This window comes from Colletotrichum gloeosporioides (assembly GCF_011800055.1).
Source record: "Colletotrichum gloeosporioides strain Lc1 chromosome Unknown consensus_22, whole genome shotgun sequence".
NCBI classification, from domain to species: Eukaryota; Fungi; Ascomycota; class Sordariomycetes; order Glomerellales; family Glomerellaceae; genus Colletotrichum; species Colletotrichum gloeosporioides.
The window spans coordinates 149185-172557 of NW_025544667.1; the positions used below are offsets into that span (position 1 = coordinate 149185).

The following is a 23373-nucleotide window of genomic DNA, read 5'->3' on the forward strand; positions in this document are numbered from 1 at the left end:
GTTACCTGGGCTTGCTGCGTGCTAAGATGCGATGACATGTGCGCCTTGAGAGGAAGCCAGCGATATCAGATTAGAAAGTATCTCGCCTTATCAATAGAGTTGTGTCCTTCGCCTTATCCGTAAGGTCTTATCGAGTCAATTGTTCATCTTGGCAGGGGCGCCTGGTGTTGTCACCGGTTGCATTGTCCGTGGCAGTCAAGGTTGCCTGTGGAAACGACACGACCCACTCTTTCGCGTGACCTCAGTCGCCAATTCATCTGGTCTGTGCGTGAGGTTCCTTAGCGGAGGGGGAAGCTGCAGTTCAGGCCGTGCAGGCGCAGCTTCCTTGGCCGAAGCTTCAGTGCAGCAGCAGCTTCCCCCAAACCGAAACCTGGGACAGCACCCGGTGGGCTTTTGTGTTTTCTTTCGGGCGACCTTCACCTTCTCATCACCCGCTTCCGGCCAATTGACATCTCGAACTTGACGTTTCCCACGCTCCTTTTCGCATTTTTCTTTTACTCGCTCGTTTCGTTGCCACTGTATAGGCGACAAACCAACCAACCCTTGACCAGACGATCCTCATCCGAGAGAGCGGCCGCATCGAATCATCCGATCAAACGAAACCCACACCACCCGAACACACCGCGCCATCGCGAACTGCCGCAATGGCTGACGAATTCAACAACGACGTCGAGGCCGTCGAGGAGGCCTCCACCAACCCCGGCGCCGATGTCGAGATGGCCGAGGGCACTGAGGCCGGCGACAACGCCCAGGAACTTCCCTTCGCCGAGGGCGGCGAGAGCGACCCCGTCGAGCCGCGCACCACCTTCGCCAGCTACCTTGCCAGCCCTGTCGTGACCATTCTCGTCGGTTCGAGCGAGACCGAGGCCATCCTCACCGCCCACCAGGCCCTTCTCGTCCAGAGTCCTTTCTTCAAGGAAGCATGCGCCCAATTCAGCGACGACGGCAGCGTGAGTGTGTTCGAATGCGCCGCCTTGACTCCGTACTGACATGACACGCCATAGCCACGACAGGTTGAGCTTGTCGGCGAGGAGCTCGACTCCGTCGGCTGCTTCCTCGAGTATCTCTACACCGGCGAGTACTTCCCTCGCAAGGTCGCCGGCTCGCGCACCCTCGAAGCCGACCCATCGACACCCGATGTCGACTCAGACGGCACCCAGCTGCTAAAGCACGCGCGCGTCTACACTCTGGCGGAGAAGTTTGGCATGCCCGGCCTGCGCTCGCTCGCCAGCTCCAAGATTCATTGCGTCAACTCCACCGCCAAGGGCGAGATTGCCTACGCCCGCTACGTCTACGCCTACACCAGCAAGGACGACACCACCATCCGCGCCCCCGTCGCAAGCTTCTGGGCTACGCGCTCGCACACTCTCCGCGCCGAAGCCGAGGAGGAGTTCCGCTCTCTGTGCTTGGAGTACCCCCAGTTCGGATACGACGTGCTCAGTATGTCTTTCCCGCATGTTTGGGCCGGATTGCTGCTAACAGTTCACAGCTCGCGTCCTCGACGAGAAGCTCAAGCGGGAGCGCAACGACAAGCTTCATCCTTCTTCTTCAACACCAGGAAGCACCCGCAAGCGTGCGCGCCACAGCCAGATCTAAAACGTGTTTGCAATCGGCGATTGGGGGGTTCAATGCATGGTATTCGCGACTCTGGATGGGGAATTTTCTCGCGACACATTTTGGGCGCCCGTTGATACACATCCGCGTTTGTTTTGATGGAGCAAACATGCAAATATTCAACAACAGCACTCGCGTGCTTTTGACCTTTTCAAGGCAGTGTACTGTATAATACTTGCTGTTTGGGAACCAAAGAGGGTGACTGGGACGGCTTTTGGCCGTTTGGCTGCAATTTTGCTAGGGGAGCATCGTGCACCTGTATACCACATAACTGCGAAGTAATTCGTCAATCACAAGAGAGCGTTTCCTTCTATCACTCGCTCATGAGCTTACCTCGGAATGCACCGTCAACATGAAATGCGGAGTCGGACGGCAGGGAACCCTTGGCGCCCTTGGCACAACCTCCAACTAGCCGGCCCGCGGATAGATTCTCCGCACATTCGGAGGAGGATGCTCCATTGATCAATCTGAAGCGTGAGCGAGATATCGGCACATATCCAATGTGAACATGGGCTGCCGACCAGCATATTTGAATCCAATGGTCCCCTGATTCCCAATGACGTGACGTTTGCCCACTATTATCGAGACCGGTCGTTGGGTCAATTGCTCACATTCACTTACACCACCATGACCGGCCTCATCACCAAACTCCTCGGCCTCTCGGCCTACACAGGCCTCGTCGCAATCACCCTTCCACACCTCCAAACGCTCAACCTGCCATCACCATCCCTCAAAGTCCTGACCGACGTCCTCCCCTTCCTCCAACCTGCCCCAAACTCCTCTACACCCGCCGAACCCTTCCAGTGCCTCCCGCAGAACTACACTACCCAGCTTGTCTCCCTCGATCCGCTCGTAATCTACATCCACAACTTCCTCTCCGCGTCCGACATCCCCGCCCTCCTCGCCGCCGGCGAACCCGCCTTCAAGCCCTCGTACGTCTACAAGGACGGCCGCCGCCAGGGCACGCCCGACCGCACGTCCTCCTCGGCCGGGCTGCCGCTCGACGACGCGGCCGTGCAGTGCGTGCTAGCGCGCGCGGAGCGCTTCATGGGCACCACCCTCGCGCCCGGGAGGGACGAGATGGGCCCGCCACAGCTGGTGCGCTACACCGCGGGCCAGCGGTTTAATGTGCACCACGACTGGTACGACACCTTCCAGCCGGACCGCGCGACGGGGAGGGATAGGAGATGGAACCGGGTCGCGAGCTTCTTTGCGATTCTGGAGGATGAGTGTGTGGGCGGGGAGACGTGGTTTCCGCAGGTCGAGGCGGTGGCGCCGCAGGACAAGGCGGAGGAGGGGACGGCGCCGTGGAGGAGGTTTGAGAAGGGCGGGCTGGCGTTTAGGCCGGTCAGGGGGAATGCGGTGTTTTGGGTTAATTTGCATGCGAATGGGACGGGGGACGAGAGGGTTGTGCATGCGGGCTTGCCGTTAGCAGAGGGGCTGAAGACGGCGATGAATATTTGGCCAAAGAGGTATATCGGGCCGGAGGCGTGGGGGGTGCGGGGGAAGGGGGAGGTTGTTGTGGATGAGGCGGAGACTGATCCGGTTTGAAGACGGGTTCATGAGTGTGTAAGTTGTGGTGTTGGATAGGAGCCAGTCAGCATGGTTGGTGCTCATGCTGCGATCTTCATTGTCTTCAACTAGTCATACCACACACGACATGTAGAAAGGATAGTCACTATAACAAGATACAGGCAAGTCTCATTACAAGCCGATATTGAACTATTACTAGGCCTTGTTCTTGTCCACAATAATCCTGGGAGACACCCTGATCTGCCAGTCACTGACATTGTGATAATCCCCATACGTCCTCAACGCTCTCGACAAGATCTTGTACTCGCCGCTCTCGACCGCGCCTCCGTGGGAGTAGTTCCCGCTCGGCCACCACGTGCTGGACGGGAGACGCGGGTACTGCTGCACAGGGGCGTCAAAGTACGCGTCCGAGATGAGGTTGTAGTGCTGCAGGGAGCCGATGTACTTGTTCTGGCCCGGGACGAAGGGGTAGGCCCAGTCGCTGGGCTCCCAGGTTGGGTCGACGAGCTGTTTGGGGTTGTGTTAGTTCAAGGTCTGGGAAGGGGAAAGGGGTGTGGCACATACATCAAAGGAGAACTCGCGCGTGGGCCAGAGAATGTCAAAGTCGATGGTGAAGGTGTCCTCGATTGTCATCTTGAAGGTGTCGTTCTCCTTGACGAGGACAAAGTCTGGGGTTTGGACGACGGGGTCGATCCAGCCGTCGGCCCAGATGTTGCTGCCATAGACGCTGCCTTTGATACCTGCGAGATAGAGTTGAGTTGTGCTCAAGAAGGAAGGAAAATTCAAGGGTAACGCACCGGCATATGTAACGCGGAGAGCCTCATCGTTGGAGCCAATGATGTTAATCCAGCCGCCATAAACAGGGAATAAACTGGCGTCGATGCCAGCGGGCTCAACAAAGGTCACCGTGAATGTGCCAGTTGCACCCGCTGCCACTTCAAGGGTTGTTACAGAGAATGTCACCGTGGCGAGTTCCTCTTCCTTGGACGAATACGGCACCGGGGGGAAGGCAACGACGGGATCGCCGTCAGGCTTGGTGGTGACTGTAGACCCGGCCTGGTGAGCAATGTGGTACGTGACGGTCTCGTTGCCCCTGTTCTGGATGGTGACCTCGTGGGTTCCCTGGAAGTGGTCGGTGTCGTTGAGGTTGAGGACCGCGGGGGTGATGGATGTCTTGTATGTGATCACCTTGAAGGCGTCGACGAGGCCTGCGCCCTGCATTGGTATGGGCCTGAACGCATTAGATGGGTTGAAAATTAGATGGAAGGGTAAACTTACGCGAGAGAACCACTCCCATCGTGGTGAGCGACCGGATTTCCGCTTGAAGTGATCAGGTGGTGCGCAGAGTTGCCCGCATCGGCGATGCTGGCCCGGCCATCGTTGGCGGAGAAGTACAGAGCTGCGACACCGGCAATCTGTCGATATGAATTAGGCATTGACACTGACATTGTGATGAGAGAATGACTCACGTATGGGGTCGCCATGCTCGTTCCAGAGAGAACAGCCCATCCACCTTCAGAGGTGAGGTAAGTTGACAGGATAGATCCGCCTGGCCAACATTAGTAAGGTATACATGATGGCATGCTTAGGGAAGACTTACCTGGCGCAGAGATCTCAGGCTTCAGACGTCCGTCTACCGTCAATCCCCACGAGGAGAAGAAGTCAATGGCACCGGCGATGGACTCGGAGTTCACTCCGGGGATGCCTACGGCCTGGCCTCCGTTGGCGATGAATTCAAAATCGACCTTGCGGCCGAGTTCCTGCTGCTTGACGAGCCACTGTCCATCTTCGTAGCTGATGAGGCCGAACCCAAGGGGTTGCTCTTCGGGATTGTAGACCCCACGGTTGGGGATTTCCCACGGGGAATTCTCGAAGTTGTAGTAAAACACCCACTTGACGCTCGTGCCGAAGAGATTGGAGTCAAGGACTTGCCAGCACTCGCAAATACAAGTGCTCCGGGGAAGAATGAGGACACTGTCAGAAGAAACATCCGGAAACTCCCAAACGTCGCAGGAGTCAAGATCGGTGTAGTTTCGGTCCAGGAAGTGGGCAGGGAAGCTTCCGTTTCGGGACCATTGAGCGGTATCGGAGTTCACGTAGGTAATCTCGCGGGTCTCGTTGCCGCTGGATCGAGCGGTGACCTTGAATCCAGCAGTCTGAGTGTGCTCAACACTGCCGACAGCAGTGACACCGAAGCCATTGGCAGCGCTGCTTGTGTAGAAAGGACCCATCTCGCCACTGTTGCCGGCAGCAACTGTGACAAACGTCCCCTTGGCCTGAATGTTCGACGCCACGACCGCAAGAATGTTCTCAGGAAACCCGGCATTCGAGCCAAGCGAAGCAGAAATGATATCAGCGCCATCCTCATGAGCCTTGATGAAGCCCTGGGCAATGACATCCTCCATACTGCTCCCGCCACAACCGAAAACCTTGTAGATCCTCAGTCTGGAATCAGGCGCGACACCGGGCAGGTCTTCATGCGAGCTCGCCACGATACCAGCGACGTGAGTCCCATGGCCGGCGCAGTCCATCGGGTCGTCATCGGGCACATACTCTCCACCGATCTCATAGTCGTCACCTACCAGGTCGTACCCGCCCTCGACCTTGAATCCGGCACCGAAGCCGCCGCCGAGGTTGGGGTGGTTGTAGTCGATGCCCGTGTCAATGATGGCTACGACGACCCCCTTGCCGGAATAGCCCAGCTTGTGTACCTTGTCGACTCCAGTCAGCACGTGGGGGTTCCATTTGGCCTCGGGCTCCGACATGATGTCCGATGCGTTGGGCTTGAGTGCGTAGACGGCGGAGACGGGCCATAGTTTTTCGACCTCGGGGAGCTCCTCGATCTGCTGGAGGGACGTGGCAGTATGATTGAGCAGGTCGAATGAGGCGCCGTGAAAGATCTCCGAGGTGAAGTTCAGGGCGGGTTTGGCGGTGTTGTTGGTGAGTTGGAGACTCTCGAAGAAGCCCTCGGTATCCTACATTCGTCAGCTGTGAAGTCTGAAACTAGCATTTCGTTACTTACAGGAGTCCCGTCACGCTTCCTGAACTTTGCGGAACCGGATGTCGAGAACTGGACTGCGAACCGCCGACTAGGAGGCGAGAAGGGCTTCTTGTCGCGCAAAGCAACGGCAGGCACATCGGCCGCGAGAGCTGTGGTGCTCAGGAGGAGCGAGACCACCAGGGAACCAAGAGTCCAACCCATCTTGAATCAACCGAAGGAAGCTTGACCTAAGAGTCAGACGGACGTGAAGTGCTTTCTCCCATCGTAAGCTCATCCGTCGGCGCACAGCAGCAGCCATTTTATATGACATAATAATCGCAGCGTCTCGGCGGTTGACGGCCGAAGCGTCGGCGGGTGACAAAAGCGAGAACGCATGAGTCCCTTGTCGTAGAACCTGCATATTGCACGTCTGCAGGCAAGAAGGTATCCCACTGAAGAATGGTGTTATCTTGGCTCGATGTAACCCTCAATCGGGAAGGTCGAGGCAGAAGCTCGCCGGCCAAGTCTTGGCAGAAACATGCTTGCTCGTCCAAGGTCCTTCAAAGGAAGCACTTTGCGACCGATCACGCTGGAAAATCATGTAATGGATTCCTGAATCTCCATTCCAGCCCAACATGCCTCCTGGTCGCCCACGCCGGTTGAACCAAGATCAAGAATAATCAGACGATCTGATAAGATGACTTCGGCCTGTAATATTATCGCCCACTTGCCCGGTGGGCCCTGATCGGGCTAGAAAGAGAGTTAATGCTGAATAAACGCGCGAATTAGGCGCCGAGATCGCAGAGCGTGGTGGGCTCAGCTCCATTGTTGGCCGGGATCATTGGGAATACGATGTGGGGGACGACCGACGGCCAATTGGCTCACTTCCTGGTCATGTGCCGTCGCCCACGTAGATTAAACTCATATCCGAATTGCATAGCGAGAGATGTCGGAGCGAGACCCTTCGTCGGCTGGGCTTCGGCTCGTGTGACACTCTTGGTTGATGAATAACAGTTGACAAAGACACTCCGGGTCCTGCCTCGACAACAAGACATCCGTACTCAACTGCTTTGTCGAGTCCAGCAAAGGGTTGAACACAACGCTGTTATTGTCCAATGACCAATGTCATTGAGGCTTCGTTACAGAGGTGAAAGAGAAACCATAATGGAATTGTCTGGTACTTGACTAGAGAGTCCGTCTCAGGAATCAACAACATCAGGTAGTTTCTTTCATGAGAAAAAATGCCAGATGAACAACTGCAATGAGATGAAATCCACGTAGGCCGCGCCTGTGGTATTTAACATCCCTTGAACGACACCAATGCATTTTCATCCATCTTATCGTCCACACATTCATCAGGAAACCCATTCTCAGAAAATCGACAGGTTCGAAAGGACCAGCAATATTGCCAAAGCGCCTTTAAAAGTTCAATTGCAGCCCCGGAGGCATATTCAACTTACTTACTATACCAACACAAGCGAGCCAAGTCAGCTATTATCATATCACACGGACTATATTCACAAGAAGGCAAGCAACCTTTCTTTCAACTGACATAGAAATGGCCCCCAGAAAGACAAATCCGCCTGCGGCGTCCACTCACCATATGAAGACCCGTTCGCAACGGAGAAGGGAGCAAGCCGAAGCTGAAGCTGCTGCAGTGGCAGTGGCAGAGGCGGCAGCCGAGGCCGCAAAGCAAGAAGAAGACAATGACGATGACGAGGAGGAGGAGGAGGAGGAGGACGAGCAGGAGGAGAGCGAAGAGGTTAGTGAGAACGAAGAGGTCAGTGAAAACGCCTATGAGAACGATGACAACGGTGACGAAGGTCAAGACAATGACGATGTTGAGAACCACGGTGACAACGAGGCGGGAAGCGATGAAGATGGGATCAATTCGAATGGCAAGCGCAGTCGTAGTCATTCTGAGTCGCCACCGCCGTCGCCGAAGAAGCCCCGTCTTGAGGAGGATGACTCAGGGGAGAGTGAAAACGACGAGGAAGATGACAATGAAGACCCGGATGAAGACCAAACCGAAGACCAGGACGAAGACCAGGACGAAGACCAGGACGAAGACCAGGACGAAGACCAGGACGAAGACAAGGACGAAGACAAGGATGACAACAAGGACAATGAAGGTGATGACGAGATGACCGACCCCGACGAAGATCAAGACAATGATAAGCCGCAGAAACCCAATGGTCCTGCCGACGAGGATGAACGCATGACCGACAACGAGGAAAGTCCGCAGGCGGATGATGAAAAAAGTCATGATGAAGACCACGGGGAAATCGCAGGAGGACCAACGGCAATCGATCAGTTCGCAAACAACAACAACAACATCATCATACAAAACAATGCACCGCAGCATACCATAATTCGAGACGACTATTGGCCCAACATCAGACCTTCCTTCGAGAGACTTCATCAAAATTACGTCAACGGATCCTCTGAGGAGCACCATAACACTGAGATACAGATTCCTTGCTGTGTTTGTCACAATCTGACTTTGGTGCCGTTCAGCTCAGAACAATACCCTGCCGGCCCTCACGATCACAAGGAACTCGCCGCCGTTCTGCCTTGCGGCCACCTCATCGGCCTCGGCTGTTTGACCGAGTGGAGGCGGCAGTCTGACTTCATTCCACTCCCATGTCCTCAATGCCGTCACCCTTTGGATTGCGAAGATTGCTTCGTACCACTCCGGGTCTACGTTCTAAACCAGACTGATGTACCACCGCCGACTTGTTTTCCCACTAACCCTCAAGAGGGTGGACTATGCAACACCTGCCACTCGCGTAACAGCTTCATTGTCAACGCAGTCTTGATGCCGGACATTCGACCAGGGATTGCGAACCCGTCCAATAGCTTGTTGCGTCAGTGGGTCGCCCAAGAGGCCAGCCGGGAGTATCGGGAGCAGCGAAGAACCCATGAGATAAATTCCAGTCACTACGCAGCCACGTTCTTAAATGTCTTCTCGACTCTACGCAGCGAAGCCAACAACATGCAACAACAGTTTATGTCCCATTACCCTGCCCTGCAACGACTGGAGTCTGACGCCAACAATCAACGTCCGTGGAACGCGCCATTTGACTGTCCGCCTAACTCAAATGCCTCCTCCACTTGGCCTCAAATTAGCAATCACTCAGTTGACTCGTTCAACAGCACCGTCTATACGGATTCAGGGAATGCGTCAATTGACTCTTTCAACAGCACCGTCTATCCGCCTTCAGGAGCTCCATCAATTGACTCATTCAACAGCACCGTGTACCCGACTTCGAGCGATACAAGCGTCCCTTTCATAAGATATGATGGTTCGACTGACACTTCGAGCAGCTCGTTTTTCGAAGACGCTCAGTGGCAAGGGCACACAGGTGAATCTGAAAGCGATGCAAGCAACGGAGTTTCTAGCTATCCGGATGTTCGGTACTGGATCGATTTCATGAGAAGCCAAAACCCCCATTGATATGCGAAGCTTGTCTGTTGAAGAAGATAAAGAAGAACGGTCGTTTCTTGATATTCATGAATCCGGGGGAGGGTCTCGTGCGTGTGCATATTGAAGAAAGACCTGCTTATTTGAGATTTAGGGCATTGTCACCATGGCGTTTTGGAGTGTTGCGAAACAAAACATTCTTTGGATTCAGATAACGTTTTGTTTTGTCTAACAAGGTCTTGGCCAAATTACAAAGACTATGCGTATGAAAAGGACCCGTCGGCCCCGCCTATGCTTTCGAAAAGGTCATTATCCGAAAGCCACTCCATTCCGGAGCCCAGGAAACCACAGTTGCTACTGCCTTGCCCAAGTGTGATTTCATCATATAGATTGACGTCGTGAAGGATGTCAGTAGGTGATGACGCAATCAAGCATCCTTGGCTTTTAGCCATGCTTGATTTTGCGGCCCCGGCCTTGCTAGCTATGGTGCCTGCAACCTCAAAATCCGATCCTTGATCTGTGGTCTCCCCTAGAACGTCATGGAATGTCTGGCTAACATGAACAGCCTGGACGCCTTCTTGGGATTTGTTCGAGTTTTTCCAGTTCTCGCTCATGTCCCTTAGAATACGATGCGCCTTTTCAGACGTAGGATAAGAGTTGCTCAACTCTGGCAGCATTTCCATGCAGCTCTGCAGAAGATGTTCATGGGGTGCCTTTCCGCTCAGGCGGCTGGTCATGAGGTGTATTGTTCCAGCAATAAAAATGAAGTGAATTGCAGATGGTGGCATCTGCTTGACGTTGTACAGGTTTCGGTAGGCAAAGGCTAGTTTCGTTATTTTGGTCGCAGCTTCACAGCACACGGTTGTTGAGTTGAAAGAGGCAGAAGCTTGCACGTCGAGATCTGTGGCGACTCTAGAATGATTCATAAAAGGTCGATGGAGCATGATGAGGTTGAAGTAGAAAGTCATGCTGGAACAAAAACCATGGTCAGCAACTTAGAGTTAAGCGGGTCATTGGAGACATACTGCAGGAGCAAGACTTCTGATGATGGTTTGGCGCTTTCGTCGCTAGACCATCTAAATTTTTGTGGCAACATCCGATGCCACCGCCACAACTCTTCGTGCAACCGCCGAGCTGTTGATCTCAGCTCGCTCGGCGTTCGTCGGTTTCTTTGACCGTAAATCATAGTCTGGGTTTTCGAAGACAAAATGGACAGAGTTGAAGATGCATGGAGATAGCATAAAGAGCAGTCTTCATAGCCGCCAACTTCCACCTTCTCTGCTTGCCGTTCTGGTACGGACGTCGTAATATCGTCATCTCTGAATGTATTTGGACGCCCACGACACGTACTTAGCAAACTGGGAGATTGTTAGCATCAGAAAAGTAGGAATATAGTTAGCTTTCCTTCGCACTTACGCATCTGCTTGATGGCATGCCCAAAATACTCTTTGCCTCAGTCTCGCCTCATCAGAGCTCATTCTCCCAGACCTCAACGATTTTGAGCAGTCAAGATGCAACCTCAGGTCGCTTGCTATCCTGAATGCCATGCCTGAAGAACGGATTCTTGGTCAGTGTCTCGCGAGGGCATATTGGACTATTGAAAACTCACCACTGTACATCCAGCCCAGAGAAGCATGCCCTGCTGCCTCAAACCTAAACCCCAGGATCAAGGCTGTTTGGACTGTTGTGGTGGTTGGGTGCTCAAGCTCTAACTCGAGCAGCTCACGCGCCCTTGTCGCAAAATTGTCGCCAGCAAGCCCGCCAGATGATGCAGAGTAACGCACAACGCCCTTGTCCAGACTGATCATCGAGGCCAGCGAAAGTATCGCGTACAATAGAGTAGGAGTGTAGAAAGTGCGGTCGCCTTGACCTCCACTGTCGTCCCAAAGCTTCCGATGACGGACAAACAAGTCGCGATCGATTACGAGCAAATGAGGCGCCTGCCACTGCCAAAAGAGGTCGAGAAGATGCGCGACAATGGGTTCTGGCTCGGGAAGTACTTCAGATGGTACGCAAGGCCGTCTATTCGCAAGAGGTGTTGGGCAAATGGCTTTGGAACCTCTTGCACTAGCATCCTCTTCCAAGTAAGGAAACATACTGGTGTATCCCAAATATGCATCATTCTCTGCGGCGCCCTCTTCTTGCACGGCCTCATCCATTGCTGAAGGAAAGCACAATTGCTCAAGCATGGGCTCATTGTATGGAATATGATCGCTCGAGACTGACTCAGATCGGAGGGAGTTCGGTGTAGGTTCGGCTCGGGGCGTTGTGATCCAAGTCTCTGGCTTCTCATAAGAGGGCATCGAAACGGTCCTAGTGTGTGTACCGGGACTAGAAGAGCTGGCAGGACTTGGAAAAGAGAATTGCCTCAAGCTTCTAGAACTGTCGTCGTCTTTGAATATGCTGAATGATTGACCGTCAACACGGGAGGCATTTCTCACGAACTCCTCGAGAGCCTGCATCCGCTGGTGCAGTGCCTTGGACTCGCTCGGTCGGCGATGGCTGCGCTTGTCTTCGCCATACCGCACTTCGCACTTCTCATTCTTGTTCCGACATAGGGTGCAAGATCTTCCTCCTTCACTCAAAACCTGGGAAATATCGCATCGTCTTTTATCTTTTTTGCAACGAGTGCATGCAAAACTGGCGCGGCTCGCATGTCGGTCGGGGGGCATCGTCGTTTCGAGCAATTGGGTATCGTATGTCGAGTTAGGTGTAAGAGCAAAGAAGCGCTGATACTCGTTAAAGGTTAAGACTCAAAAAAATGGCTGCAGACCAGGAAAGCTCCCCAATTGCGCACAGCAAAAAAACATCGTGAGGTGAGGGGCACGTCACGGTTCGGTTCGGGGTGTCGACCGACCGCGTCCGTTTATGCCGATCGTGCTGCCAAAAAAAAGTTGACGATGTGAGGGGAAGGTGTAAGCGCAGGATCTCCCCCTGGTTTAGCGCATAACAGCCCAGCCAACGGGCACAAACCAACAAAACAGCACTGATGGATGGGTGACGTTGCCATGGATGGCTCAAGGTAAGGTTCTGGCCAGAACGCGGTGAACTGTCCGGTCCACCGGTATTGTGGATAAACGAGGCGAAGTATTGGGCGTGTGACAATCCGGGGATCCGTATTTCAAAGACACAGCTAGCTGTTCTGTGTGAAGCTCAGAGCTCCTCCTCGTCAGCTGTGCTCGCTTGTGTTGATTGCTGCTGCTGCTGCTGCTGTCAACTCAACCCCTTTTGCCCCTTGGACCCTGAATCAGCATCCGTCCGGAGTGTAATGCACGATCTGGTCAGACTTGTCTCATGGTGGAACTGCTAGACTTGGTTTAGCTGCCTAAGAAAACCCATAAATAAGGAGATGGACTCAACATTCCCAGTTCCCCGGCGGGTCGTCCGATCACAGGAGCCTCACGAGACCCCGTCTTCCCTCCAAATGCCCCGCGAACACCCCGGACTCCGCATGGAACCCCTCTCCACCCAAGCTCAAAGGCCGTTCCAGGCGGGAAAGATGAACCAACCAACCACGGATCCCGGGCGTCCACACCGGCTTCAGCCCTCGGGTTTCCTAATCGGGTAATCCGGCGCAAACAGCCTGAAATCACCGAGAAACAACCACTCGGGCACTTGTTGGTCTCGAACGACGATGCTCGGGGTCTGGGGAGGGGTTGCCCCACGCGGCATACTCTGTTCGGGATAAACGTGAGGTCAGGTGTGTATCAAAAACTCAACACGAAGGCGGCGGAAGTGTGGCAAACCCTTTTCCGCATCAACGGGGATCTCGGAGACGTTGGGTTTGCTTTCTGTGCTGTGAATGATTTGGTCATTACGTGACACGCCGGGAGCTCCATCTTTGTGTGTCCATCTTTTTTGGTTCAATAATTGGAATTGGGAAACACCAGCCGCTACCTATCTACAGACTGATGTCAGAATGATTGTTGAGAGGGACGCCGAAAAGTGGAGGAATCTTACTCTATTAACCGCTAATAATTTTGAATATCCGAGTTGCGTACCAATTACGCCAAGCCAGTCTGCAAACCCCTGATTGCCACCATCGCACCCCACGCGCCGGGGTCGGGGGGTTGGGCACCTCCATTTTCCGTCGTGCTCCCAACGTACGTCGCCCGACCGAGCTTTGCCTTTGCGGTTCTAGTTGCCTCCGCGCCGTCGACGGCCGCCTGGACGGCGGAGTCGAAGCCTCCGTTCCTGATGCTCTCCACGAAGGGAATCAGGACGTCGAGGACTGTGCGGTCGCCCACCTTCGCGGGGGTGTAGTGACTGAGGTGCTCCAGCGCGGAAGCGAGGGCCAATTGCCAGACGGACAGGATGCCCTTGGACTTGGCAAGGGGCGCGTTCTCCTTGACGGAGTTGCACAGGGACACAAAGAAGATGCCCAGGATGCCGCCCAGTGTGCCACCCATCTTGCTCTCGACGATGTCTTCCAGCTCATGCAAGACAGCGACAATAGAGCCGCCATCGGCGACGCCCTTCTTGTCCAGTGCCTCCAGGAGGTGCGATGCGCCGGTCTGGAGTGTTTCTCCACAGTCTCCATCACCCATGATCATGTCCCACTTTGTAATGTCGGGTTCGGCGTCGATCACTGCAGAGCAAGCCGCGCGCAGCATGGACTTCAGAATCGCGGGGTCCATCTTCACGTCGTTGTTCGCATCGATCGTCTTGGGTTCTTCGGGGGCAGCGTGGACGATTTGGGACTGGCGATCGCGTCGTACGGTCTGGGCTCCGGCCATGGATTCCCAGTGGGTGTTGGTCTTGATGTCGACAAACTCCTTGATCTGCTCAACTGAGAAGGAGCACTTCTTCGAGGCTGCTGTGATGTTCATGAGGGATAGTGAGAAGGCAGGTGCATTGAGTGAAGTCTCGAGAGGACCAGCGAATACTCTGACTGGCTTGACGTTCCACTTCTGCTCTAACTGCTGGAGGACTTCATCAACCAGCGCACCCTGCTCCAGGTAGGAGATGCCGCCGAAGTTGCTGACCAGAAGAATGGTCTCGTCGCCGGGAGTGAACTTGACATAGGATCGCTCAGGGTCGTCCTCTTTTAGGCAGTACTCCAAGAGCTGGTCGACCAGGTCTTTAGGGGATGGCCTGGGAGAAAGCTTCTTGTAGCCAGGCTCGTTGTGTGGACCAGTGCCGATCTCCAGCTCATCGGCCTTGAGCTGAGCGTGTTCGGTGCGTCCAGGGACGTGGCAGTGATCGAGGGTGGCTGCGATGGAGACGATCTCGTTCTCAACCGCAACACCAAGTTGGTAGATCTCATCGAAGGATCCGGCCTTTACACCGGCAGCGCCGCAAGTGACCTTGAGAACACCAAGCTGGCCTGCAAGACCGCGTCTGCCAACCAAGCTGCCCTTCTTCTTGCCAACCGAGACGTCGTCACCGCAGATGATGATGCGGCAGTTGTGTCCCTTACTCCTGGCCTTCTCGCTGGCGAGTCCGAAGTGAAGGCAGTCGCCAGTGTAGTTCGTGACAACGAGAAGGGTGCCAACGTCTGAAGGAACAGCCTCGATGCCGGCCAAGATCTGCTTTGCTGAGGGGCTGGCGAAGATGTCACCGGCCACGGAGGCAGCAAGCATGTTCTTTCCAACGTAGCCGGACCATGCTGGCTCGTGACCTGATCCTCCGCCAGAGATGATGCTGATATTGGACTTGTCGTAAGTTGTGTCGAATACGACGCGGTTGGAGGCATCAAGGCCCAGAGAGGGGTTGTAGGCGATGAGGCCTCTCAGACACTTGTCAACCAGTCCATCTGCGGACTGGAAGATGTGACGGTCTGACATGGTGTCTAATGTCTGGGTTGAGGAAAGTGTGAATTCGGCAATAGGGGGGAAGTTTTGAGATGATCTGAAAGACGAACAGATGAATTGAAGATGGAATGACCTGACAGGAGTTTGTTCGGACTGAACTTGGGACATAATGTAGGATGACGGGTGGGTAATATCTTAAGGGCTGTGCGGGGGTCGGTTGTCAACAAGGGATCTAGCGGGCAATCGGCCTGCTGCACCCCGGATTTCCGCAATGGAAGATCGGCTGGGGTTGGCCTACCCCGTCTTCACACTTCCGCAAGTGTGATTCATACTGCTACTCTGTGCAGGCATGTGTGTGGTCCCCTTCATCTGCCGATTTTCCGCTCTTCCGCCACCTCGGGTCTGGTGTGCGATTATCCGACCACCCAGGTGACGCGTTTTGCCTCTCCTGCTTCAAAACAGCTCCCAATCTCCCCTCTTGGATGAAACATCGAAGGGTAATCATTGACAATACGAGCAAGTACAACTGCACCTTACACCATCGCCCATCACACTCCTGCCTTTCTTATCATACTCGAAATCATCAAAACAAACCAAAATGGGCAGCAACCCGGGCCAGAAGTACCGCATTGTCGTCGGCTGCGACGTAAGAAAACCGTCTCCTTCGTTGCATGAGACCCCGCTAACCCGCCAGAACAGGAGGCCGGCATCAAGTACAAAGACACGATCAAGGCAGACTTTGAGAAGGATGCCAGAGTAGAATTTGTCGAGGATGTTGGTAGCCATGAGGGCACCGACAAGACTGCGTACCCTCACAGAGCCGCTGCCGCTGCACAGATGGTCGCTGACGGCAAGGCCGATCGTGCCCTTCTCATCTGCGGCACTGGACTCGGCATGGCCATCGCCGCCAACAAGGTCAAGGGCATCAGAGCTGTAACAGCACACGACAGCTTCAGTGTAGAGCGCTCCATTCTGAGCAATGATGCCCAGGTTCTGTGTATGGGCGAGAGGGTGATTGGCCAGGAGCTCGCCAGACGACTTGCGAAGGAGTGGCTGAGTTATGAGTTTGACCCCAAGAGCGGCAGTGCTGCAAAGGTCCAGGTTATCAACAGTCTGGAAGCCTAGATTATGACCAAAAGTAGATAATTGAAAGTCGTTTTCTAGTTCAACATCCGCTTCGACTTTTCACGCTACTGTGATGCCACAATACTTGTTTACTTCATCATGCCAATCGTAGTAATGAGGAACCTGGTTTCATAGAACACCTAGCGAGGGGTTTTATTGCATGGGGAAATGAGTAAAACACTTCGACCAGTGCTTGTTCCAGTAAGGGGTGATAACCAGAGTTATCTGGTCAGCTTTTAGTCTTGCAAGGGAAGTTTCATCTTGAATTACTGTGACAGTTCGGGCATGGATACTGGGCCCCGCTGAGGTGAGCAACACAACACATGTCTTTATTTTCACCAAGTCATGGTAATTGGAGCATACTTGTGATACAAAAGAATTCACAGAGAAACTACGAGGAGAAGATGACGCGAGGAATCGCCAGAACAAAGTCAATGCAAGGTGTTCAGCCGCAACTTTCATCATGATGAATTAACCTATTAAGTTTATTAATCAGTTAGGTAATGGATGAGATCGATGAAACACAATAAGCGTTCCGGAGAAAACCCCAGCAAGCTTCATCTGTCATGTTGCTTTCATCCAGTTTCCATTATGTCAGAACACAAAATAGCTGACAGCGGTACCCAGTAACCTGACTCCGGGCGGATACGCGGGTCGGACGATCGGCCCGCACAGTTGGACATCCCAAGTGGGCTTTTCCGCAAGTCCATGCGCCGTGACTCCGCTCGAGCTCGCCGGCGCGGAGAACCCCCCGATTTTCCGCGGCACCGCTATTTAGGTATGGGAGCACCGTTTTCATGCGATGGAAGCCTCCCAATAGCTTCGAAGGTCCCTGACTTGATTATTTTTCCAGCAAAATCATACTCACATATCCGTCATGGCTGCATCCCCACAACGGAGGCTGATTGGCCTCTCGACTAAGACATACTTCCCTCTCCAACGGACCATCGACTTCACCAAAGAAGTTCAATCACAACTCAGCTCTCTTCCTCCAAGCACCTTTGAAAATGTCGACATCTTTCTCATCCCCGACTTCGTCTCCATCTATCCTGTCAGTCAACTACTAAAGTCCTCTCCCGTGCCGATCCGGCTTGGCGCACAGGACTGCCATTGGGAAGACTTCGGCGCCTACACCGGAGAGGTCAGCCCCTCGGTGTTGAGCGAGGCTGGTGTATCAATAGTCGAGGTTGGACATGCAGAGAGGAGGAGGATATTTGGTGAAGACGACCAGATCACCGCCAAAAAGGCTGCGGCTGCGAGCAGAAATGGCATGGCCCCGCTGATTTGCATCGGCGAGAAGACGAGGGGCGATGTGCAAGTTGCACTTGATGAGTGCCAAATTCAAGTTGACCAAGCCTTGGCTGATATCCCTGATTCTGCGGAAGTCATCATCGCATACGAGCCGGTCTGGGCTATTGGTGCTGACCAGCCCGCCAGCGAGGACCACGTCATCTCAGTGGTGAAAGGCATCAGAGCTTATGAGAGCATGAAGAAAAGAAAAGGAACTACCAGGGTTATATATGGTGGCAGTGCTGGACCTGGGCTTTTCAAGAAACTTGGAGAGGCGGTGGATGGCTTGTTCCTCGGCAGGTTCGGGCATGATGCTGCTCGATTCATGAAGACGATATCAGAGGTCGCCAGCTTCAAAGCATGAGGTGGGGGGCATGCGATAATAAGGAGAAGATGACATGCTCCTGTTAAACGAAAATTCGAAACATGTCAAAGGCAAAATAAGCTCTTCGTGACTGTTCATCCCAATGCCGTTGGTCGTATTCGACAAGTCGTTGTCGGCAGGAATCGTGCGTTCAAGACACACCACGACTCAGGCCCCCTGCTGCCCAGAAATCCGTGCCGCACTTTCCGTCGCCAACGCAGATGGAATTGTGATATTTGACATACTCATTTGATACTCCTATTTTGACGTCGGACTCGGGTTTTCCCTGCGTTTGAAAACCGGTCTCGTGATGCTGTTCCCCACCCGGGCCTGGAAAAGAGGAAGTAAGGCGCTTCTCATCTTGCCATTGACCAGAGCACATGAGTCCCGGCGCAAGCGATCCGATTAACGACCCAGTCCTGTAAACCTGGGAAAACAACAGCGTCAAGCACTTTTCAAGTAACCGATAAAGCTCTTACTCATCAAGTACAAGGCTGTATTAGAAGGAGAATTGAGTATGACTATCGGTCCCAGATAAATCTTGAAGATAGATATATGTTCCTCAAAGCAAGAAGCCAGCGTCGTACCGGAGTAGCCGTCAATATTACACTTCCCTTCGGCACCAGACGTTAGATTTTAAAACAGCGTCGCAGCTCATAAGCGACAATTCCTTGTTGTCATGTCAAAAGTCCACCGCGGCAGTTTAGGGCGTCGATGTCGTGACTGCCTCGGCGCGGCTCAGATCTGGTTCGGCTTTTCCCGCTGGGAAAAGGTATTTTTAACAGCAACCGGGAGCGGCCGCCTACAGTGACACCTTCAAAGCCGAGAAAGCGGCGTGACTCTTTGTATTTTGATTGGGCCTCTAGGGCGCTGAGGGCAAAATGAAACGCGACTCTGCCGGCTCTGTGAAGGCCCATGATGTCTTATCGGAACATGACCGATCTCTCCCACCGCATGACTAGTTCAGCGTGACAAAATCAGATTCTGTGTTCTCAGCTCCTCAACGTACAGAGGACCTTAACTCGATGTCTCAGTGCATCTGTTCCATTGGCCGTGTCTCAATGAGGATACAGCCGGCGAATAGTTCATCATCGTTGGGTATCCACGAGTAGTCCCGTGGCGGTCAGCAGAGAGTCAGAATCAATATATTAATCGCTCATGACGATGTTGTTCTGTGGGTACCTCCGTACATGTAAGTAAATGATTCCGATTTCCAACTTTCGAGGCGCAAGCTTCACTTTCCGACCTGTCAAATCGCGGGACCTGCCCTACGAGAGACACGGTTAGGGGGAAAAGGAGCTGTGCTAGTTGCTTCGATATCGAATGCGCTCAATGGCAAGTTGATAACTGTTGCTTTGCAGTCTGTCATAATTCTAGGTGTTATTGGCAGCGGTGGTGATGCGTTGCAACCCATCGCACACGGTGTTCATAGCCTCCCTGGGATACCCTGGCAATCAGAAAACGTGTTTGCAGCTAGCATTATGATTCGTTGCTTGGCTTAACTCCTCGACAATGGCTTTTTCGGGCCGTCTCAACCAGCGGGTGACATGCGCATCCTCTCTTCCGCATGCCGCGGGAATCGATTTTCAATTGCCGAACGTCTAATTGAGACTCAATCACACCTCTTCTACGTCCATCCCAGCCCTGCTCCTGTCAAAGCTTTGCTAAGCATTGTGTTATTAGATGTTGTTATATCTTCCACGTGATGAACTTCTCGGCGATGAAGGATGAACCACGGCGCTGGATATTAAGTCAGCGGAATTTCAGTCCAGAGTTCAAGAGAAACCAATCAAGTGCTCAACAAGACTGGCCGACGGCAAATGATTTTCCCGTCTCATGATCAGTGAAGGGGAGTCTTTTGACTCTTTTCGTCAGTTCGCCAAGTGATGGTGAGATGGAATGCATGCATGCCGTGTCGCAGAGACTATTTTCGTCTGGGCAAAGCAGATTCTACCCGCAACTTTGAAGGCGGGCCCGGTCGATTAATCCTTTTTTTGCGGTGTTGTCTCGATCCCTCGTCCGGCGTTGAAGTCGGTGTCGGTGGAGCCGGAATTGTGGTGGGTGCGCTCCGAGTCAATGACCTGGCTCAGCCCCATATTTGCACGCTTTAAAGCTGTGCTCCTTCATATAAAAAACGCGCTGAAAATGCAGATCAAATCTATGCTCCTGAGTCAAAATAATGAAAGGCTTATCTTTCGGTACATACGGTGACAGACTCACTTGACGTCACCTTAACTGGTAAACTTAGACATCGTCGTAGAGTACAAATCTCAATGAGCACCCAACCCCAGATTCTCATGAAGTGGTAGACAAGGAACCAGGCCTGACTCTCATTTACAATCGTCACTCTTTTTTTGCTTTTTGTTTTTTCAGTTATTGCCTTTTATTGCAATGGCAATCCGATCGTTTCTCACCGTCGGGCTGCTGGTTGCTGCAGTGGCCGCCATCTCTCCAGACGACGTCCTCGTGACCCGCCAGACATTGGACTGTTCTCCAGATTCAGAGACAGGACTCAAGCCCGAATGCTGGGCGCAACTGAATGTAACCGACTACATCACGAAGTGGATTGCCGAAAACGGCACGAAGGCCGACTGCGACAACTTGGGATTCGCCCAATGTTTTCTGGCCTTCAATGGTTACGGCGGCCGAACCTGCGACACACTCACTCGTGATACCTGCGGAGCTTTCGAAACAGCAGGTGTTGCTGCGAATTACTACTCGCCTCAGCAATTTTACACTCTTTGGAACATCTACGCAATTTCGCAGTTCTTTAACCAGTTTTCAGAGGCCCTCTGGAACGGACATTCGCTCGCTGCCGACACAATCGGGGATATCGTTGCTACCGTTTCCCCATCTACCGACCCACAGGTCCCGAGCACTCTATTATGGACTTCGATCTCCGGCGGTTTTTGGTTGGCAGCCGTTGGTGCTTTTGCCAACCCCCTTTTGGCCGGTGTTGCTACGGGCATGGCTGTTGTCACCGGCATGAGCTCGTTCTTCATGAGTTCGGTTTCCGGGTCTTCCAACTCTCGCTTCATCACGCTGGGCAAGATTGGCAGCGAGCTCGCCCAGCTTGTCATTGACTACCAAGGTAGCCTTGAGAACGCCCTGAAGGAGCTTCAACAGAACAGCACCCTTTTCATTGCTGCCACTGAGCCCGGTGGTTTCAGCCAACGGGCTGTCACCAGCTTGAACCTTCAAGCCACCGAGCTTTACCATGATTTACAACTTTTCGTCCTCTCACAAGCCTTCAAAGCCAACGGCATCGTCTCCGCCCGCTCAACTAATGTGAACGCGCTTGACTTTGCACCCCAAACCAACGGCCACATCTCATGCCCCGGACTTGGCCCCGCGGGCAACTGTTACCAGTTCTGGATTGACCCCGACACGGGCAGCTCTTACGCGCTGCACAACCCCAAGGAGTGGAAGAACGACTACGTCGATGTGCTGAACAAGATCCACGACAAGAGCTGGGCGAATCTGAGCGAGATCTTCAAGGTCGAGGACTGCCAAGGCAGAGACCCCAGCTTCGACGGCACCAGCAAGGTGACGTGCTTGGCATCGCATGGATGGTGCGAGTATGCCTACGACGGCCAAACCACTGTCACTGAGTCTAGGACAGCTAACAAGCAGTTCACCAATTGCGATAACGACAAGGCATGGGGTACTCTCTGCGATTGGATGAACGGTGGACTTGTGCTTCCTGTGTCTTATCTCGGACCACTGCTTAAGCTCGGTGAGCTAGCGTGGTGCAGAGAGTATTAAGGAGGATTGCAGGTGCGAATGGGAAGCAGTCTTGGACTGCAAGCGCTGGCTCGTCCGTCGTCGATCATGAATCCACTGCCAATGTAAATAGTTATCTTCTCCATACAATGTACATGAACATCCCAGTCCCAGAGTCTTGATGTGTCCAATCTTGAGCTATTTGAATGCACACCTGGCATCTGACAATGCCGGTGGGAGGATACAAATAACAGAAGCAAGCGGGGTTATTCGCTTTCACCCCGCACAATGTCAACGGGGTTGCCGAGATCGAGATAAGAACATATTCGCATTCGGTTCTCGTGCCTTGACGGCCCCACATTGCGACATCCATTGAGAAAGTCGCGTGGTCAGAAAGTGGTTGCACTGCAATTACAAGTGAGATTTGGGTTGTGTTCAAGTCTAAAGTGCTGCGCCGCGCCAAGGTCAGTCATCGATGCAGGATAAGCCGCCTGACACGTTGACAGATCTCATTCGCCGGCCTGATCATGATGAGAAGGAGCCGACCATCCCTTCACCCTTTTCCTCTTTTTCGCTTCACAACTTTCAGTGCCTAATTCGCAACCGTGTTGATGGAGTTGGCATCCTCAGTTGAGTGCAAAGTGTGTTCAATCGCAGCACCCAACCCAACAGGAGCCCACCCTCGAGCAAAGGTATACCTGTCAATCGCGAAACCAGACCATGGCGGAGGTTCTCGGAACAGTTGTTGGAGTCGTCTCCCTCGGCATCCAGGTGAGCTCGGCAATCAGTGCATACATCGAAGGAGTCCAGTGCCGCAAAGACGAAGTTGAATCAACCATTCGGTATCGGAGATCCTTTCAACTGCTTTTAACACAGATCGGCACGCTCACGGATAATCTTCCGAAGTCGTCAGTTCCAAGCACAATAGCCCTGGAGGAAGCGTTGAAGGCCGCGAGTTCCCAAATATTACAACTTGATTCATTCTTGGGCAAGGTTCTAATTCATGACTCGCCTCTATCATTTACAGTCCGTTGCGTTGATAGCGTCCGCCCCCCCTTTTTTTCCCCGCTTATATAAAAATATAAAAAAAAGCTAATTTTACGCTATAACGCGTATTTTACTATATTATATATAAAATACGTTAAACTTATTACTAGTACCTTAATTACTATTAATTATTATAATTATAGTAGTATTTAAATATATAACTATATAATAGAAATATAAGGTATATATTTAATACCTCTATAGTAATTAATTTATTTATAGAGGTATTACTAATTTAATTAATTACTCTATCCTTATACTAATTAACTAGTAAATCTTATAGGAGATTAAGATAATATTACTAAGGAATAGAAAAAGAAACCTATAGTATAGTTTTATATATCTATTTAGTATAAGTTTTATATAACTCTAAGTAATATAAAAATATATTAAAAAGCTTAATATAAGTTTTTTAGAATAAATAGTTCTAGTAATTAACTAGAGTAATAAATCCCCTAATAGCTTAACTTATTTATAATATTAAGTAAGAGTTTATTATTATATAGATAATACTTAGTTA

General features: G+C 52.6%; 10 protein-coding genes across 10 annotated transcripts in view; 7 read left to right on the forward strand and 3 right to left on the reverse strand.

Moving 5' to 3' along the window:
• Positions 1–644: 644 nt before the first annotated feature.
• GCG54_00006806 (uncharacterized protein) lies at positions 645–1596 on the forward strand (the record flags this gene model as incomplete). Its single annotated transcript, XM_045406803.1, has 3 exons — positions 645–950; positions 1005–1440; positions 1490–1596. 3 exons carry the CDS (start codon positions 645–647, stop codon positions 1594–1596), a joined length of 849 nt encoding a protein of 282 aa, XP_045267349.1.
• Positions 1597–2241: 645 nt separating this feature from the next.
• GCG54_00006807 (uncharacterized protein) lies at positions 2242–3165 on the forward strand (the record flags this gene model as incomplete). The annotated part of the gene is made up of 1 exon (XM_045406804.1): positions 2242–3165. The coding sequence occupies one exon, from the start codon at positions 2242–2244 to the stop codon at positions 3163–3165; it is 924 nt and encodes a 307-aa protein (XP_045267350.1).
• A 177-nt stretch (positions 3166–3342) lies between these two features.
• On the reverse strand, positions 3343–6349 carry GCG54_00006808 (Minor extracellular protease vpr; the record flags this gene model as incomplete). Its single annotated transcript, XM_045406805.1, has 7 exons — positions 3343–3654; positions 3712–3887; positions 3945–4378; positions 4426–4562; positions 4617–4696; positions 4748–6122; positions 6170–6349. 7 exons carry the CDS (start codon positions 6347–6349, stop codon positions 3343–3345), a joined length of 2694 nt encoding a protein of 897 aa, XP_045267351.1.
• Positions 6350–7685: 1336 nt separating this feature from the next.
• Positions 7686–9584, forward strand: GCG54_00006809 (uncharacterized protein; the record flags this gene model as incomplete). The annotated part of the gene is made up of 2 exons (XM_045406806.1): positions 7686–7967; positions 8313–9584. 2 exons carry the CDS (start codon positions 7686–7688, stop codon positions 9582–9584), a joined length of 1554 nt encoding a protein of 517 aa, XP_045267352.1.
• A 224-nt stretch (positions 9585–9808) lies between these two features.
• On the reverse strand, positions 9809–12223 carry GCG54_00006810 (putative transcriptional regulatory protein; the record flags this gene model as incomplete). Its single annotated transcript, XM_045406807.1, has 4 exons — positions 9809–10520; positions 10577–10870; positions 10968–11100; positions 11161–12223. 4 exons carry the CDS (start codon positions 12221–12223, stop codon positions 9809–9811), a joined length of 2202 nt encoding a protein of 733 aa, XP_045267353.1.
• Positions 12224–13555: 1332 nt separating this feature from the next.
• Positions 13556–15337, reverse strand: GCG54_00006811 (Dihydroxyacetone kinase 1; the record flags this gene model as incomplete). Its single annotated transcript, XM_045406808.1, has 1 exon — positions 13556–15337. The coding sequence occupies one exon, from the start codon at positions 15335–15337 to the stop codon at positions 13556–13558; it is 1782 nt and encodes a 593-aa protein (XP_045267354.1).
• Positions 15338–15902: 565 nt separating this feature from the next.
• Positions 15903–16429, forward strand: GCG54_00006812 (putative ribose 5-phosphate isomerase; the record flags this gene model as incomplete). Its single annotated transcript, XM_045406809.1, has 2 exons — positions 15903–15950; positions 16004–16429. 2 exons carry the CDS (start codon positions 15903–15905, stop codon positions 16427–16429), a joined length of 474 nt encoding a protein of 157 aa, XP_045267355.1.
• An 877-nt stretch (positions 16430–17306) lies between these two features.
• On the forward strand, positions 17307–18083 carry GCG54_00006813 (putative triosephosphate isomerase; the record flags this gene model as incomplete). Its single annotated transcript, XM_045406810.1, has 1 exon — positions 17307–18083. The coding sequence occupies one exon, from the start codon at positions 17307–17309 to the stop codon at positions 18081–18083; it is 777 nt and encodes a 258-aa protein (XP_045267356.1).
• Positions 18084–20474: 2391 nt separating this feature from the next.
• GCG54_00006814 (uncharacterized protein) lies at positions 20475–21848 on the forward strand (the record flags this gene model as incomplete). Its single annotated transcript, XM_045406811.1, has 1 exon — positions 20475–21848. One exon carries the CDS (start codon positions 20475–20477, stop codon positions 21846–21848), a length of 1374 nt encoding a protein of 457 aa, XP_045267357.1.
• A 678-nt stretch (positions 21849–22526) lies between these two features.
• The window catches only part of GCG54_00006815 (uncharacterized protein), a gene marked incomplete at both ends in the record, with an annotated part of 7596 nt that continues 6749 nt past the window's right edge, over positions 22527–23373 (forward strand). The window contains one exon of the mRNA XM_045406812.1: positions 22527–22832. Coding sequence (XP_045267358.1) covers positions 22527–22832 — 306 coding nt within the window. The remainder of the gene's footprint in view (positions 22833–23373) is intronic.